Here is an 18,408-nt window from a genome sequence, read left to right on the forward strand (position 1 = left end):
GACTGTGGACATTTATCTCGTGGCCTTTAAAGATTTTAAGGGAAAAAAATACATTTTCAAAGTTGCTAGGAGTTTATTGGGGTAAAAAAAATTTTTAGCTCTCAAAAGCTCCAAACTAAAAATAACAAGGGTGAAAAATAGTCTGAGCCTCTGCTGGGTGAGCATGTGTTTGGATGTGTGTGCAAGGGGCTGCATACTAAGCTAAAGCAGTCACAGAAAGGTCATTTCAGGAATGCGAGAGACTCACCAGGGGGTTCCTGAAGAATTCATATTTGGCATAGTTCTTCCTGAAGAGGAATTTACTTTCGCTGCTCATGGAGGCCTGAACCTGAACCACCAGCTCGTGGTCCTCCAGACATCTCTCTGCATGGAAGCACACACACGGACCGTGTCAGTCACCACAGCTGTGTTATCTTAGGGTTGTTTCCTCAGAGATAGCAACTAATGAAAACCTTGTCTTTTTAAGCATACACCAAAACGTACATTCATTTGAGGAACAATGGATCTCCTTCCCCTTTTTTCTCTCCATCAATGTTTAACACCAACAGTATGTTTTGAGAGTTCCTTGTCACCAGGGAAACTTTCTTTTCCATGTAAGGTGGATTACAAATGTATCCTTTAAAAGCAGGAGCTAACCATGTTTGATATTCTAGTATGCAATTAAAAAAAAAAAAAAAAAAAAAACTCCAGTGAAACTTGGCATGCTCTTTAAATATTGAGGGATACATGCTATTTAAAACTTTCTCTTTAGATAATAATCATGTGAATAACTCAGTAAAAAAATTAAAAATAAATAAGAGCTGACTTGATTTAGCTCAGAAAATTTCCATCTCAGAGTCTGACAATTGTTTTTTCCTTTTTTTCCTGACTCTGCTTCTATATTTACCAGTACGGCCCCCGGTTATAGCATCGCAATACAATGACACAGCAAGAAAAATCGTCCTGTTCCTAGGAGACAAGCAGGGGAAGTGAGTGGTTAAATGTGGAGGGGCTGTGAAAAACAAGAAGAAGGCACGGTGAGACGGGGAGGGAGGAGGTGAAGGTGGAGAGAAGCAATGTAAGATGGAGAAAAGGGGGAGACAGAGGACGAGGAGGAAGGGGGAGAAGGAGGAGGAGGGTGTGGGGGTGGGGGGCATTGCAGGAAGATGATGTCATGTATTTAGGCTGATTGCTGAGAGCAGCAAAGCCATAAGCAAAATACAAACCACAGACTAATACAGAAGTACACATTAGGAGCTCATAAAGTCCTAACCTGCTCATGGTGCACCACAGAGGCCTGATCACTTTCTGCATGCATGCATGCGTGTGTTTGTGTTCTCTTTCTTGAAGATGAGGGCGTATGATTTCATAGTAAGGCAGATTAGGAACTGATAGTGTCAGGATGTTCCAAGTAAGCATATTCATGCACATGGCTGTAACCAGGATTCTCTGTCCTATATTAACTAATAAGTCGTGTCGTATTTAAAAAAAAAAAAAGCACACTCAATTACACACTTGTACATATATTTTGGTGAAACTATGGTCTCTTTTTTTTTTCTTTTTCTAAAACAGTACTGTGCTGCACTTCAGGGGTGGAAATGTCTGGACTCTGTGTGTGTGTGTGCATGTGTGTGTGTGTGTACAAGTTTGCTGGCTACAACCAGGGGAATTTCCTGTGGACGGTTAAGAAAAGATTGATTGGTTAGGAAGGCTAGGGGCTCGTCCAACTGAGACCCGCGATTGGCTCCTTGCTGCTCTGGTATGACGCTTCTAGTCCATGCCCCTCCAAAACCCACTCCTCCCTCCCCTCCTGTCTCGTTCTCTTTCCTCCCTTCATCTATCCCTTTTTTTTCTCCTCCCTCCCTCTCTTTACCTCACATTCCATCTCTCCAGTGCACTTTTTTTTTTTTTTTCCAGAAACACAGATCAAGCAGGAAAGCACAAAGCAATCCTTTGACTCTAAAATTACGACTCAAGAGTAGGAAAGCCTCACAGAGGACAAAGACTGACCTAGAGAAAGAAAGAAAGAAAAAAAAAAAAAAGAACGAATAAAGCTTCAAAGGGAGTCATGGCAAAAGTGAAGAGGCAAAGCACGAGTCTCGTGTCCCCCCCTCACTCCAGATCCCCCTCGAGCAAATTATTTGGGAGGGGAACAGCATTGTAAGTACAACATGGAAAAATGTTTAATCCCGCAAGTACCACACCTCCCTCCTGGGTCATACAGGCGTTCACACACTTGTGCCATGCTATAGTGAACATATACACAGGCTGTACACACAAGTGATTGTATCCTCTTGTGCAGACACAAAAAAAGGAATATGTGTTATAAGAAAAAAAAACAAAAAAAAAACCTGCAGACACAGGGTTAATTCTGCGTAACCCAGTTTGCAAACCTTTAAACCTGCAGGCTTATATTTAACTTCATGACCGAATTTCATGGTGCATGCATAAAAAGACAAGAGAAGCAACGCTCACTGCTTTTTTTTTTTGGAATATATTGCAGATAATGAGGCTAATTTTAATTCTTGCTGTCCACGTGGAAAGTTATTCACCTCTTATAATCTGCCTTACGTACTGCATACACAAACAGAAGCAAAGGTGCACAAAACTAGAATTGATGACTATCCTTGCAAAAAGATTAAATAAAAACAACAACATTTTCGGTATATGTATGCTGAGATGCCCCCATACATGTTCTTACCGAGGCCAAGGATGGGGTGGTGCTCCACCAGAGCCCAGGCATTGTCATCCAGACAGTGGCTCTTGTACACCAGCAACTGACACACATCCCTCGCCGTCATGTCCACAGGGATCTCCACCACTTTGCCGGCCCCATCTTCGCTCCACACCTTCACTATCTGAAGACAAAAACACAGGATTGATGTACATAATAGGAGAAGAGGTGCTATTCTCACAAAGTCCGAGACATGGTGCGCCTCGAGTTGCTCACAAGAATTTTAATTTCCTGAGAAAACGAAGAAAATATTTTTAAAAAAGGCGACTGCGTTTACCTCCATGACCAGATGCTCGGTCAAGTCCGCCCTTTTTAAAAGACCTGGTCACATTATTCTGTGACTGGGACATGAAAGGTACTTTAAAAAAAAAAAAAGAAGAAGAATGACGTCCAGGAAACGTTGGCCTGCCCCTGCACTCTCTGTTCAGCCCTTTTGTCCACAGCACAGGCAAACTTACTCGAACGCACACCCGCGATGACGCATCTGAACCCAAAATGACACCTTCTCTGTCACACGCAACGACATCCATGTTCGGAAAAGTGGAAAAAGGCACATGTTCACACTTTGGATTTGCAAAATAACACAGCGCTTTTATACGTGTTGCATTTGGCCACTAAAAATGTCACTGCTGGGAGCAGCAAGCGGGTAGGGTCCAAAGCTGGAGTACCTCCCATTGTTGCGCCATTTTGAACCCATCCCAGCCAAGTGCCCAAAGCGACATCTAAACTGGGTGTAATCTTGCCTTCTTCGAGTGTGTTGCTGCACAGATAACCACAGACCAGCAAATCCACATACACACACACACACACACACACAGAAAGCTCGCTCTCACGTGCAGCTCATTACTGAGACACACAAAAATATGAGCACAAATTAGAAAGTGTCTGCGACTCAGATTGTATCCCAAATAGAAACGGTATGAGTGTGTGTATGCACCCTCATGCACCCACGTACTAAACATCTTCTGTCCGCAACGGTCATTCTGCACAAAAAAACACAAAGAAAAAAAACTAAACCGAGGAGCAACTGTTGACAATTACATGAAACAAGACACAAAAACTAGTGATGGCCGAGAGGCTTGAGAGGAGGAGGAGGCGGGGGGGATGGAAATTCAAGTTGGACAACGCACCGCTAAGTGGAAATAAACACAAAAACATTAAAAATGACACAGCAACGGTGTCCCAGAAAAGACAACAAACATTAAAAGCGGCGGCACACCGACACGAAGACCCCCAGTGCAACCAGAAACAACGTCACAGCACTTTTTCTTTTTGCCCCTGCAAAGCCCGAAGACTCCCTTCTCTCTTCCCACATGCCCCCGAAAAAAAAAAGAAAAAGGAGAAGTTCATCTATGACGCATGAATTTTGTGTGAGAAAAGTTATAGGAATACTGAGGAAAATGCAAAAAGTCCTCATCACTCCAAACTGACAACAACACACATGGACACACACACATGCCTCCCGACAGACATCCGGAAAAATAAATGTACACACACACACACACACACACACACACATATAAGTCTCTTACCTCCACAGCCTGTAAGAGGCAACAGTCTGGAGAGCAGGATGGCATTTTCACACTGAGACGCTCTCCAGTGACACACAGGGACAGAGAGGGAGGGAGGGAGGAAATGGAAGAGAAGAAGTCAGGGAGGGAGAGAACGAGAGAGAGAGCGCAAGGGGGGAGGGAGAAGAGGAGGGACCGACTGGCGATACCGATGCGAGAGAGGTAATGGGGAAGGGGGGGAGAGGAAGTGACAGAGGAAGGACGCGAGTGAAGGAGAGACGGAGCGAACGAGAGACAGCCTGCCCCTTCTTCTCGTGCTGGGCAGCATAAAGGAGCTGCGAGGAGTGGTATGAGCACTCCTCTTCCCCCTCCTCCTCTTCCTCCTCCTCCTCACTCTGGATTAACCCGGTGTGGGATTTTTAAACGGTGAGCTACCTGTCACATACTCTCTTATCGTCAGGGTTGCGTTTCATCCACCTGATCTCTACACCAACCCAAAATACAAATAAAAAGAATAAATAAATAAAAAATCTCTGTCAGCTCCATTTGCTGATGAGAAGTAACAGCTTTTCTCCAGAAAACACGCCCTCCACTCTTCAAACAGACACAGAGCAAGATCAAGCTACTGAAACACACACACACATACACACACACACCTCTTATTCTTCTGCATCCTTTGACATTTTGTTTGAGCAGCCTGACGGTTTCAATTTCATCCCCCTCGCTCTTATCCTCCTCCTCTTCCTCTTTCTCCTCCTCAGCTGTATGTGAAATACTGTGCGAGAGTGTTAGGACCATAGCAACATGTGTAATGCACACTGACGGCTTCGAGGTTTGCAGAAGCGGGAGGAGGGGGGGGGGGGGAAAGGAAAAATAAAACAAAACAAAGAAAGAAAACAGAGGAGTGATACGATCTGGAGCCGTATGGATCACGTGCCAGCCGTTTGGACTTTGCTGAGGGGTTTCAAGGGGAAAGCTAAGGAGGGTGGGATGGATGGAGTGAAGGAGGGGTGGAGGGGGGTTGCTCAGCAATTTTGCCAGGCCTTTAGAGGTAGACAGAAAAAAAGAGAGAAAGAAGGGGAAAAAAGAGGGGGGTGGAAAGGAGGGCGGCAGAGAGGAATAGAGAAAGAGAGATGATCTAAGGAGGAATGTCAGTAATGCAATACTGAGTCATAATCAGGCTCATGTGTAGTGCACAGGCCGACCCAGCTGGCCCCTAATACAGTGTGCATGAGAGCTATGAGGCACTCACATATTCTCCAAAGAGGAAGACAAAATGTAAACTATGAAGACCAGATCCAGAAGAGTTTTTTCTTTACTTTAAGGCTCAACTTTTCTTCCAGCCCAACGCTACAGCTCAGAAGCCATCCATTCTCCTTTCGAGTGCATGCACACATATGTGCACAGACATTACATTTACATGTATGAGATGAGCTTGTGCAAGAAGAGAAAACCAATAATCTACAAATGCACATCATTACGAGGCCTCTTTGTTTTCTGTTTCTCTATATTTGTGGATTTCTTTCTTTCTTCCTTAAGTTTGTAGAAACTGTCCTGAAAAAGCATCATCTTTATATGGTGAAATCTTACTCACCTTGGCTTGTTCCTCCCCCTCTGCCATCCCCTCCCCCACTTTCCTCTCTCCCACTCCAACACAGGAGGGTGAGGGGTGGAAATGTACAGGGTTATTTGTCTTCTATGCCGCTTATAGCAACACACACACACACACAAACACACACACACACATAAATAAATAAAAAGGGTTTGGAGTCACAACTTATTGGGCTGAGAGGTCATGGACAGACACCTGCATGCATGCACGTGCACACACACACACTGACACACACACACACACACACACACACACACACAAAGAACAGTATGAACAGGGTCGGAGGGCAAACACAATAATCTGCACCAGGGTCAGACCCACTTGACCAAGAGGTTTATGAGCCCCTAAAGCTAATATATACACAACACACACACACACACACACACACACACACACAATTGATCTGGTTGTTTTAAACCAGAGCCAGTCCCTTCCACAGTAACATGACACGCAGAGTGTAAAAGCAGTCTTTACTCATAGTGGACAGGCCAACGCACTTTGTTTTATTAATGTATAAACAATGAGATCATCCACTTGATGTGTTTTTTTCACTTTGAATACACACACATATACTCACATGTATATGTGTGTGTGTGATATATATATATATCTATATATATATATATATATATATATATATATATAGATATATATATATATGTTTGTGCAGCAGTGATAAAAGTCCTACCCCAAAGTAACAACTGTATAAAATACATAATTGGCCGTTTGTTTTTCTTCACTTTTTTACATTAGATGATCACTTAAGTTGCAATAATCAGTTCAATATTTCATAAAATCTAGACCTAAAAAAAATCTTATTTGTGGCCCCCCTTTTCCTGGTCAGTTCTCCTGCCTGGCCCCCCATCAAAACTTTTCTAGACCCTGCATAGCTGACGCATAAACCCTGTCTACCACCAGCCAACTACTGTGTTAGAGAAGTTAAACAGGGCAAATATGTGACATGTGAACCATGAACCGCAAATTTCCTCCTTCTCAGCTGAACGATAAACAAACGCAACAAGAGAGAAAAGCTAATCAGCTGATCACAGACAGCCGTCATGATTCACAGACATGAGCAACATAAGAGAAGTGCTGCACAAACAGAGACAATCAGAGAGCCACTAGTGCAGAAACGTTGGTGAAAAACGCAGGATAAGTTTAAATTATATTACATATACACATATACACACATATATATATATATATACACACACACACACACACATATATATATATATATATATATATATATATATATATATATATATATATATATATATATATATATATATATATATATATATATATATACATACATATATATATATACATACATATATATATATATATAGAGAGAGAGAGAGAGAGAGAGAGAGAGAGAATATATACGTATTAACTTTATTAGATACACCTGTTCAATTGCTTGTGAACACGTGTAATAAGCGCAATACATTTCGGCATGGTTAATAAAGAGGATTTAATGCCTCACTTTTTAACTTTCTCACTTTAATACGTTGCAAACTCATTTGATGGCACAGTGACATTTATTATGTACATTTCTGGTGCCCAGAAGGGTCCTGAGAAACTACACTTCACAACTTTTGCTTCCAGGATGCTGCGTAACGTTGCAGCTGATTTTTGCTTTATGCACCGCATCACATCCTAGCACCTGGACCGGTCGCCAGTCCATCGCAGGACCATGGTGAAACATATTTGATGCGTTTGCTCTTTTCACTATAACATTTTAATGACTTGCTTTACAGGCAGGCGAGCTGCCTCTATAATGACACCTTGGTAATTTGGCAAGCGGTAACATGTGCATGTTTGTTTTCGTTCCGTTTGTGAGTTGCACAATATAATGCACTATGTCATAAAACTCAAATTATCTGTAAATAGTTTCTTGAATTTGAAAAAGAACTAAGGAAGTGCTGTAGGCTGAAGGAAAAGAGGGTCCAAACCAGAACTAGCAAGTTGTACTAACGTAAGTGTGTAATACCACAATTTTTTGTTATTTTGCCCAGATTCAGGTCCACTTCAAACCCAACAGAGTACAGGCACAAAAAGGTGGCTTATGATAAACAGAACAACATAGTGCCTCAGATTTTAGTAAAATCTGCTGGAAGTCATGTGCACAATTTGTGGTGTTTTTGTCCCATTGGATTGGGCTTAAAATGGTTTGTTAGAACCTAGTAATTTTTATGCATGACTAATTCTTAAACAGTAGTTCCTCATAAGAATTTTAATGATCACAAAACAGACTTCATGGCTGAAATAATTTAACAAAAGAGTTCATTTTAAACCTCCGCATGTTAGTTCACTGTGCGTTGGAGGCTGCTTCAATAGTCAGCACACCCATCACTAATGTCAGCATTTGCATGTTGGCTGGTGGTGACATCCACCCTGGTCTTTTACAGCATTATCTGTTTTTCATGTGTGTGAGTGGCATCAGGTTTCAGGCCAGACATAACTGATTATCTCTGCAGACAGTCCAAACTCAATTTAACCTCATTGGAGCGCCATTGCAAAAACCTCAGTGGCCCATCTCTGCACAACCCAATCCTGACACGGCACGCTCTCACACACAGTTACTATATCCTCAACTTTGGAGGACATTAGATTCCCTAACCTTGAACATAACTACTGCTTTACCTCATCCTAACTTGACTATATTAGCTATTACCTTTAGCAAATATAATGATTTGCATTTTAGGGACTTGATGTTTGCCCTCACAGGACGATTCGCCCCAATAATGTGACCATGTAAATAAATACAAATATAGAGGTATACTGAATCTATTCAATTTAAAGGATTTGTTTTATGTGTAACATTAATTAGTATGGGAGCTGATAAATAGGCTTATCACACAATGTCATCTGATTGCATTATTATGGTTTCTACAGAAATAAAGGAAAAAAAATCTATTGTGAAGTTTGACTGTAATGACACACGTACTCCTCAGAGTATGTGCCTAGAAAAATTATAAAGTGACATCATCACATATCAACACTTTAGAAAATATTTTGTACTTTGCAGTAACTCAAACAATCCTGCAAGTCTTCATAATGCCTACACAAACAGTACAACATTTATTAGTATTAATGGCTCCTCAGATTTTCTTTTCTATCTGTGGTGAATTCTTTTGTGGTAACACATCAAATCTCTTTACAGTGATGCATCACCATCTGTGCTGGAATATACTTGCTTACGCTGTCAGCTTTGGCCACATACAGACACGTTCATGCACCTTGTCTGATTGCAGGAAGGTCAGCAGACCATCGCGTGCAGAAGTACATCAGCTGACTTCAAACAAAAGAGGTGGGGGTAGTAGTCCGAAATAGAGAAAATGTGACTTGAAAGCTTTATTCTTAAATTAACTTTCATGACATTGCTACAGTAGATCAACACTTAAAACTATTCCTTTGGAGGACATTGCCAACACTTCTTATCATGGAGAAGACTTCCCAAGATCACTTTATACCCAGAAATCCTGTAAAAACTACAAACAGAACGAATAAACTGACAGAGCACTCTCAACATTAACATCTTGAGTGCACAGTATAATATTTCATTTACAAAAACTCTCACCAGGTATCCCAATGCACCTAGTTGTTCCAAGAAGGACAGATTAAGTGTGAAAAAACCTTTACATCATTATTTCCAGTCACGGATTAGGCATTAAACACCCAGGCTGCAGCTGAAGTCAGGAGTCTACACAGGATTCAAGTCATTAAAACCTTTTTTTTTTTTTATTCTTTTATTAAACAAGTGCTGGGCAACTATACATTTTAGAAAATAATACGGCACAGTTTCTTCATGCATGGCACAAAGTAATTCTTTGTTTAAAGGCAGATCATTGCACTTTCACCTTAGCACATTATAACCTATATCTTCAGTGAGTTAGAAGTTTGCATCACTAAGCTGACTGTGTCTTTAAACAGGGTGGAAAATTCCAGAAAATTAGGTCATGGCTATGGAAGCTTCTGATAGACTCACTGAGGTCATTTAAGTCAATTGGGGACCCCGTGGATGTATTTTAAGGCCAACCATAAGATATTCAAACTTATTTCCTGTTTACTTGACATCAAAAGAAATTGGCCAAGACCTTGGGGGAGATTTACGGTGGATATTCATGGGTCTTGTTCATAAACAACATGGGACCAAGCAGTCTCATTTCACAAGGAGAGGAGTTTCCTCAAACAACAGACAATAATTTATATGAGGACTTGGGAGAAGTGTCTTCATGTCTAATGAAACACCATTATACTGCACAGCCACAACTACACAGCACTGTGGTGGGAGTATCATGCTGTGGGCACATATTGCTGCAAGCAGGAAGTGAGTTTTCTAAATAAAAGGTGACCTCAAGCACACAGTATTTCTAAATAGGTATTTTAAAAGCACAGCTGTAAATGCAAGTAGATCACCAGTTTGCATAAGACAAATTAACCAAAGTTAGAAACAGACTGAGTAGCTTGAGATGCTTGTCAAGCAGATAATTATTTACAGTATTTATCTAAAGTTCATGTATACGTCTGCTGGAGAAGAGGTTGTGCTTTGAGCTTAAAGCTGGCATAAAGTGCTAAAAGTATATAAAGAAAGACCCAAACATTTTAGCAATTCATGCTAACATTTGCCAAGTGGATGAAATACAAAGTTCAGCCAAAGTTGATGAACTGTGACACTCAAAACGTACATAATCCATGCTGGGAGGATAGTCTTTTCAAATTTTGTGTCAGTTCACTTGGTAATTATTTGAGCTCTAGACCAAAGTGGTGGACCAACATAAAAGTTGACCAACTGACCCATCCTTGCCTGAGCCATCTTTGCAATGCCCACAGCAAAACAAGTATGTCTAAAGACTGAACACCGCACCCAAATATCATAATATGTTTTAACCTTCGTCAAATTTCACAAGCAGTAATTATTTCCAATCATCAGAGCACAAAGTGAATAACAAACCATGAGAAACTGACTTTTTCACATCCTTCCACAGGGGGTTCAGAGGTCAGAGTGAGTTAAAAGAGCAGTAAACTCAAAGCTGGAAGAACTTCAATGTCTTGCTTAAAGTAACTTCAGCAGTATGGAGGTTTGCCAACACAAAGGGCATGAGCCCAATCCTGCACTTGCAACTGAAAAGCAGTATCTTTAACCACTGGGGCTCCCTGCTGTCCCTGATGTTCGTAATGCTGTCTCTGGCCACAAATAAAAGCAGGAGTTGCGTTACAGGCACAGTCATGGTGCCAAAGCAAACCCAATTGCCCTGTGATGACAAATGGGACCTGACCGAAACTTTGTGAAAGCTGTGGAATATGGCTGAATTGAATGGTGTGAGACTGCCACAACTTGCTTGGGAAAAGGCCCTTGAAATACAGAAAACTAAAACAGTTTTGTAGCAGCAGCCTATGTCAATTCATTTGGTACAAAGATTTATCCCAAAACTGTTGATAAAATCTACCAAAGATGCAAAGTGCTAATCTGAGGACAAATGCATGAATGCTGTCAAAAGCAATGTGGGCCATGACTCTGTCTCATATGCACAGTTTTACTGGCTCATAAGGCATTCATCCCTTTAAAGAAGAGTTAAAGAACAGTTTTGAAGAATATTCATCAGCTCGGCACATTTAATTGTCACTTCTGCTTTATTGTATTTTCACCTCTGACTGAATGATCTAACAGACCTGCACACATTCATCCATGTAGAATGTCTGCTAGCTTACATATCACACTAAATATCATGGCTGCAGCAAAAGACCATGTCAGTCTACCAGTCTTGCTGTGTCTTAGTGATTTTATCAGTTTTGGTTTTATAAAATCAGTTGAAGACTAGCTACAGCTTTTTTGTCAATTAGTGTAAAGTGCATATCTTTTACGAAGGCATCAATTAAAGCATGCCATGAAACTTGTTTAGTAAGACGTTACACAAGCTGAAATACAATTCTACAGTCATGCTAGTAGCATAGTGTTTTGTTTACCACGCTAACAGTGTTGAGGCCATTATGAGCATGTTAAGCAACCATGCTAAGTAGACTAGTTTTACAAGTTAGCTTTCTGAATAGCACTAAGCTAACAGTCAACAGCTAACAAAAGGACAGTTTTGAAAAGTCATCCAACCATAAACCACAGTGTTTAGAAACAGGATTTAATGATAGTCTAATAATTAAACCTAAAGTCTAAAGCTATTTGAAAATAGTGTGTAGTGACAGCATGTTTAGCACTTATTTTAATAACACTAAACAAACTGGAATTAAAGACACCAGTTGCCCACTTGTTTTGCCCATTTTTTACTTGTTTATTTCTTTATTTAAGATATTTCAGGTCCTGATCAGTTTCCCTATTCCTTTGGCTAATTTTTGTTTCATAATGCTAAACTGGCCTGACAGTTGTAAAGACCTATCACCCACTGGACTCTACAGTTACAAACCGATGCTGGTATGCAGAATGTAGTTTTGTACAGTCTTGCTAAAATAAACAAGACTTTCTGGATGGCTGCATAAACCATGTGTACATGGTGCAGTACTAGTGATACTTTCAAAGATGTGCAAATTACTCAAGCCATGTGCTGTAATGAACATCCATACAGATGTATGCAGTATTTATATATATTTCTTTTAGATGGAATTTCGATTCGGATTTGTCAGACTCCAAAATGGATTTGTTCTTCAGTTCAGGGCATTGTAAATGAGGTGAACACATTGTAAAGGTGGATGCATCGTGGAGTTATGATGCTCTATTTGAGGCCAATCTTTAATAAACTAAATTAGTTATAAAGCTGTCTGCCATGTGTTTTGTAACCCCCTTAAGCCTTGGCCAAATTTTCAGAAAAATGCCTAATAACAAACCCAAAAGAAATTAAGAATTGTTCTATAAAAATTGGGTTCAAATAGGGACATATAGGGATCTTAGAATGTATTCCTAGCATTAAAAATTTAGTATCCTTTACTAAGCCGGAGTAAATTACAGGAAATTAGAGGAGAAATGTGAAATTTCTGTCTGTACCCTTTTGTTTCTTCTCCCTATCTGACTGACGATATGCTAACAAAGAGCCTGTTTACATGACCATTAAAATCTGATACCAGGAAATTATTAGATAATTGTAATATCTTTTCTTATGCGTCTACATGCATTCTGAAACATGACATTCGAGAAACCCTTGTCTACATTATCCAGTCTATTATTGGATTTCTTTTGTACATAGTGACGTAACTTCCTGTTCTCTTCAAAACATCTGACTTTGTTAAACATGGCAGCATCCATGGTCTTAGCATTAGCTGCTAATATGGGAGCTAATAAGCTGCTAAATAGACTAAAAGTTAACTAAAGGTTTACTTTGTTTATACTTGATGTCTAGGGTCTTAACTATTTAGCGTCTTTGAGCAATAGCTGAATATAAATGCCACTGTCATATTTTTATGCAATTATGTCTAATTTTTTTGATAAGCTTTAAAGGGCTAAAAATATTGACCCTTTAACCCATCTTTTCATATATTTTATTACACCTAAAACATGTTGCGGGCAACAGGTGTATGAATCCCTTTCATTAATGTAAAAAACTAAATTTCCGAATTTTATCATAATACATTCTCTTTTCATTTCCAAATAGTTTACATATTCTCCAAATCTGTATTCATCTACATTCCACATAGTGTCCCAACTTTTTGAGAAATGCAATTGCACATTTTAAGTAACAAAAGATTTATGGCTTTATATCTAAATTTATATCTAAAAGCACATTTTTATGCAAGAACCCAAGCACTGACCTAATGGTGGTAATATGGTAAAGAGGTCACCAAAATTAACAAAATACATGTATAATGCATGCTTTATAACCCTACCAGCTGACACTCTCATTCCCTCATCAATCAGTCATGTTAAGTATGATAATGGGGAGATGTTTCCAGTTCCCATGGTCTTCATCACCTCCTGTCACACGTTAACAGTTTATCTGCCACCACTTTTGTTACTTCAGTCATTTTTTTTTCATTTTTAACTTCCAATGATCAACGCTATGAAACACTGGAGGTGAAGCTTCACCTTCCCATTTTAGTGCTATTAGGCAGCACTGAAGAATGTCCCATCTGACTTAAGCTGATTACACTATAAAAAATTAACTAAAGATAAAACGCTGCAGTTTGATGTGTTTTGGGTGTAACAACATAATACATGTCTGACAATTAATGACAGGTTATTTGCCCGCTTAATAGACATACAAGACAATAGTTAAATGAAAAAAACTATGAACATAATGAGTATGATTGAGAAGAAGACATGTGGCAGTATTTATTCAGCTCAAACAGACTCATGCACACACAAAAGATCCTTTGTGCAAAATGCAAACTTGCTTTGTGACTCCAGACCTTGTGAGATGATGTCAATGTAATCCAAAAATAATGCTTTGCTTTATCACATGTCTTTGTGTGTGTGTGTGTGTGTGTGTGTGTGTGTGTGTGTGTGTGTGTGTGTGTGTGTGTGTGTGTGTGTGTGTGTGTGTGTGTGTGTGTGTGTGTACCTGTGCATGTATGTGTGCTTAAATGTGTAGAGAAAATAACTTTCATTGTTTAGGTTAGGCATCCTGAAAAAAACTTCGAGAAGGATGGAACATTCCTGGGACAGGAGGCTCAACAGGAGGAAGGAAGGGTAAGGCTGTGACACACACAAATGACACGAATGGCCCGGGTTGAAGCGTGTGAACCGGAAATGGGCGACCAGCAGAAAGATTCAGAGGGTTCAAAGAGAGCCGACCAGAAGACGTTCCAAACCGTATTCCCAGCCCTGCCACGGAAGTCTGCACTCTGTCTGCAGCATCCTGGAGACCTTGCTCACCTCCTTCCACAGAAAAAACATCCATACATGTGTGTGTACATGTGATTGATTATGATGACTCCGCAACAGCATACACACATAGAGCCAGATAACCCAGGGTGAGCTGTTGTGTAATGGAAGGAAAGGCTGTACACGGCCAAAGTCAACACATGCTAATCTGACCTGAACATAGCAGGCCAGTCAGCTGGTTTCAAAGCACACACACATATTCAGCATGCACACAAAAGCTTCTTCTCTTGTGACTGATCAAATAAAGTAATAGAAATTCAACATGGAATCTATCTCAACCACAATGTGACCAACTAAACTGAAGAAAAACAAGGAAAGAGGTAGCCACCCAGACTTGTAAAACTTTAGATCATTTTAAAAAGTGTGTAAATGAGTAGGTGTACTTGCATGGCTGTCGGAGGTCTGTATGGGGCTGAGAACAGGGGATCCTGCTGGGCTGCAGAGCTCTGGGAAAGGGTTGGGGATGGCCGGCAGTGAGGCTGGACGCAGCTGTTGCTCTTCCTTCAAGCACCTGCAGAGGGAGCCAGACTCTCATAGTGGTGTATATACACAATTCTAGGCATCTTTCAAGCAACTGCCCTATTAAGTTCAATGCTGGAAAAAAACTTGATTTGTTATGAGAAATGAAATCACCACTACAGATCAGCAGCTGTTATGAAAGATGATTATGATCGGGTGAAATAACCTAATGAAATTAAACCTTAGAGCAGCCTCTTTTCACACTTTAGTATTTCATTCTCATTAACACGCCCACTAAAATCCCATTCACTGTCGAATGACAAAAAAAAAAAAAAAAAAAAAACTGCATCTAAGTTAAGATGGGTTTAAAGAATATCAAGCATTCTTTAAATCAGATCCTTAAACAATAATCAATATATTAAGAACATAATTCATGGAATGAATATTAATGTATGCTAAAGTTTTGCTTTGTTTTTTTTTTACTTATTTTAAGCTAATTTTTTAACTGTGTTGTCATTATGAATTATTAAATAAAACTAATCCCACTTTCATGGCAACAAACAAGTTTAAGACTTTAAAGACTATCTTATGTACTTTTTTTGGCTTCAATGAAAATAATATATCTTGTGCAAACCAAACACCTTATCATCCAAAATATGTCCTCAGTGAAGCATGGTGGTGGAAGCATTATGCTGTGGGATGTTTATTATTATTAGGGCTGGGAAGGTTGTTCAGAGTTGAAGCGCAATGGTTGATGGTGCTATGAGCACACATATGGCTTGTTTCCAACAATGGGTGCGGGTCGGGACGGTTAGGGTGTGGATATGGTTTGTAAATTGTAATCTCACTGCATTTCCCACAGCCAACCATAACCTTACTCGAAAGGCGGAGTATCAGCAGGATGGCAATAGATGCCTCAGCTACGTAATAGCAGGATGCCATCCCAGCGCAAAGCCTTCATTAAAGTATGACCAAAACAAGATTCAGAAACAAATGAGTGGCTGTCAACCAACAGTTTGTGTTCATTCTTTGTGGCGGTGTTTAATTTTAAACAAAGATTTAATAAACAAAATGAAAATCTGTTGTTCTAAACAAGGAGCTGTTCCTGCATTGGTTTTATTCCAGGTCGCAGGTAAAGTGACTTTTTTTCTCAACCAATCAACAGATTGCAGTGTGTGAAGCACCACCCTTTTGTGTCGGGTTGGTTAGACAGGTACGCCAACGGAAGGGTCCCATCAAAATAGAAGGGGTCGGGTCAGATATTAGGGTACCCTTCCCAGTTTTTGCATGTGGAAACGCCAAAAAAATGCAACCTACCCTAACTCGCACCATTGGTGAAAATGAGACTATAAAGGGTTAACAGTTTCATTCAACCAGAGATTTGAGACACCTTTTTAGCAGGACAATGAGACATAAGCAAACTGCTGACGCAACAATTTGGTGGTTTGAGGAGAAACATTTAAATGTCTTGGAGTAGAGTAGCAAGGCTCAGACCTCAATCTTATTGAAAATCATGATTTCAGGGTTGCTGTACACCAACACAACCCATAAACCTTGGAAGGAAAAGAGCAGATCCAGCTTTAAATATGGAAAAAAATTTCAGTGGGCAGATGTGCCAAACTCAAGAAAAATAACCCGTCCTGCAGTTACCAGTGAAAAAGGAAGACATTTTATTATACAAAGTATTTTTAGTTTGAATTTTTATGCAAGCTAGAGTTGTTTTGTTTTTCCCTCTTTAACAAGATGTTCACCAGAGCAGGTCAAGTATTGTCATGCACCCACGATAACTTTCAGTAAATATGGAAATTACAGTCAAAGGTTTTGTGTTCACATTTAAATCAGCAGGGCTTGGTCAATTTTATATGTTAGTGTTCTTTCTAAAGGTCCACTGGTTAGTTTAACACAGAGACCCAGGTTAGGTGTGTTTACCTGACAGCCTGGATGTGCATGGGCTGAGATTGTCTCAGCCTTTCCCTGAAGAGGGAAGGAGGCGGCAGGGGCGGGGTGTGACGACGGTGAGTCTGGCTGTGTCCCAGGTACGCAGAATGTGGATGTTGAGAGTGATGATGATGATGATGATGATGAGTGTGTGCATGGCCATTGTTTAGGAGAAGTGCTGTGTCCGCCTGTGTGGAGTGCACACTCTCCATAGAGGAGTTCATATCATTCACCAGTTGCTCCAGGTCGACATCATCTTCTGTGGAGGCAGCTGGATGGTGGGATGGAAATTAGGGAGAAAGGTGGAAGAGGGAAGAAAGAGACAGTCAAAGCTGCTTCTAAAACCAACTGATTTTTAATAACATAATTTTTTCTGGTTAACCTGTGACTGTAAATTTGATTAAATTTGAAATAATCAGTCCAGCTTACCAATTATGGGTCTAATGATGAATAAAAGAAAGCTGCAATTCCAGATGTCCTGGAATCTAAGCATCACTTAAGAAGCTCTTGTAACCAGACATCATTTAGTCCTTTGACTTTGAACATACTACTCAGTGACTTCTTGTTTTGCCCCTTCAGTCCAAACTAAGACAAAGTCGAGGTGCTCTTTGATGCAAGTTAGAATTTAACATCAACGCAGGTAAAAATGTTGCAAGGGACACACTGTGGCCCTGAACTATCCAAAATGGGAAGACAGAAACAAAACAAAAAATGGCACAGCCTTGTTCTGAACTTTTAACCCTTCCTCGTGTTGGATTTCACTTTGGCTTGGATTTCTGCCAGTACAAAAACTCACTGGCTTGTTATTGGGCGAACTCTGTGGAAGCTGTCATTCAGGAGACTGAGATGTCTATCAGGCGGTGGAAGTTTGAACCAGCAGTCGCCCGCAAACCAAATGGCCAACCAAAGCAAACCAGTGTGAAAGGGCCTCAGGAATTGCTCTTGCAGGTCAGTTGTTAGTGGTCATATTTTAACTTGAACTGTAATTAATTAACTAAAGAGGCCTACTGTAACTAAGTACAACATTTATTTACTTTGGCTCAATTTTATAACTAAAAATCAACTCATATTTCAGAAACTATAGCCAACAACCAAAACTTACCATCTATGCTTGCAGCAATATTTTCACTTAAGACTTAATTAAAAATGCAATAAGCTCATAAATATCCTTACAAGTAGGCTCTCAATATGTTTCTGTATGTGCATGTGTGTGTACATATATGTGTGTCTAAAGGCCTTTGGTCCTCAGTAAGTCCCACCCCAACACCACACAGAATTCCTAACATTCCTGTAGGAAGAAATTACAGCACTCCAAGAGCGTTACCCAGCCTGTTCATGGCACATG

General features: G+C 40.2%; 1 protein-coding gene across 7 annotated transcripts in view; it reads right to left on the minus strand.

The window, feature by feature from the left end:
- LOC121656464 (growth factor receptor-bound protein 10-like) overlaps positions 1-18,408 on the minus strand; it is a 53,930-nt gene that overhangs the window by 17,931 nt on the left and 17,591 nt on the right. For 4 of the 7 annotated variants that reach the window (XM_042011456.1, XM_042011457.1, XM_042011455.1 and 1 more), the window contains exons 4-7: positions 17,055-17,334; positions 15,054-15,177; positions 2,681-2,837; positions 248-363 (exon numbers count right to left, since the gene is read on the minus strand). In XM_042011456.1, the coding sequence (XP_041867390.1) occupies positions 248-363; positions 2,681-2,837; positions 15,054-15,177; positions 17,055-17,334 (677 nt within the window). Of the gene's footprint in view, positions 1-247; positions 364-2,680; positions 2,838-2,990; positions 4,186-4,245; positions 4,525-9,016; positions 10,233-15,053; positions 15,178-17,054; positions 17,335-18,408 lie in introns of those variants that run through there. The other 3 variants (XM_042011462.1, XM_042011460.1, XM_042011461.1) reach the window with 3 other exon arrangements.

Source organism: Melanotaenia boesemani, chromosome 17 (assembly GCF_017639745.1).
Source record: "Melanotaenia boesemani isolate fMelBoe1 chromosome 17, fMelBoe1.pri, whole genome shotgun sequence".
NCBI lineage: Eukaryota > Metazoa > Chordata > Actinopteri > Atheriniformes > Melanotaeniidae > Melanotaenia > Melanotaenia boesemani.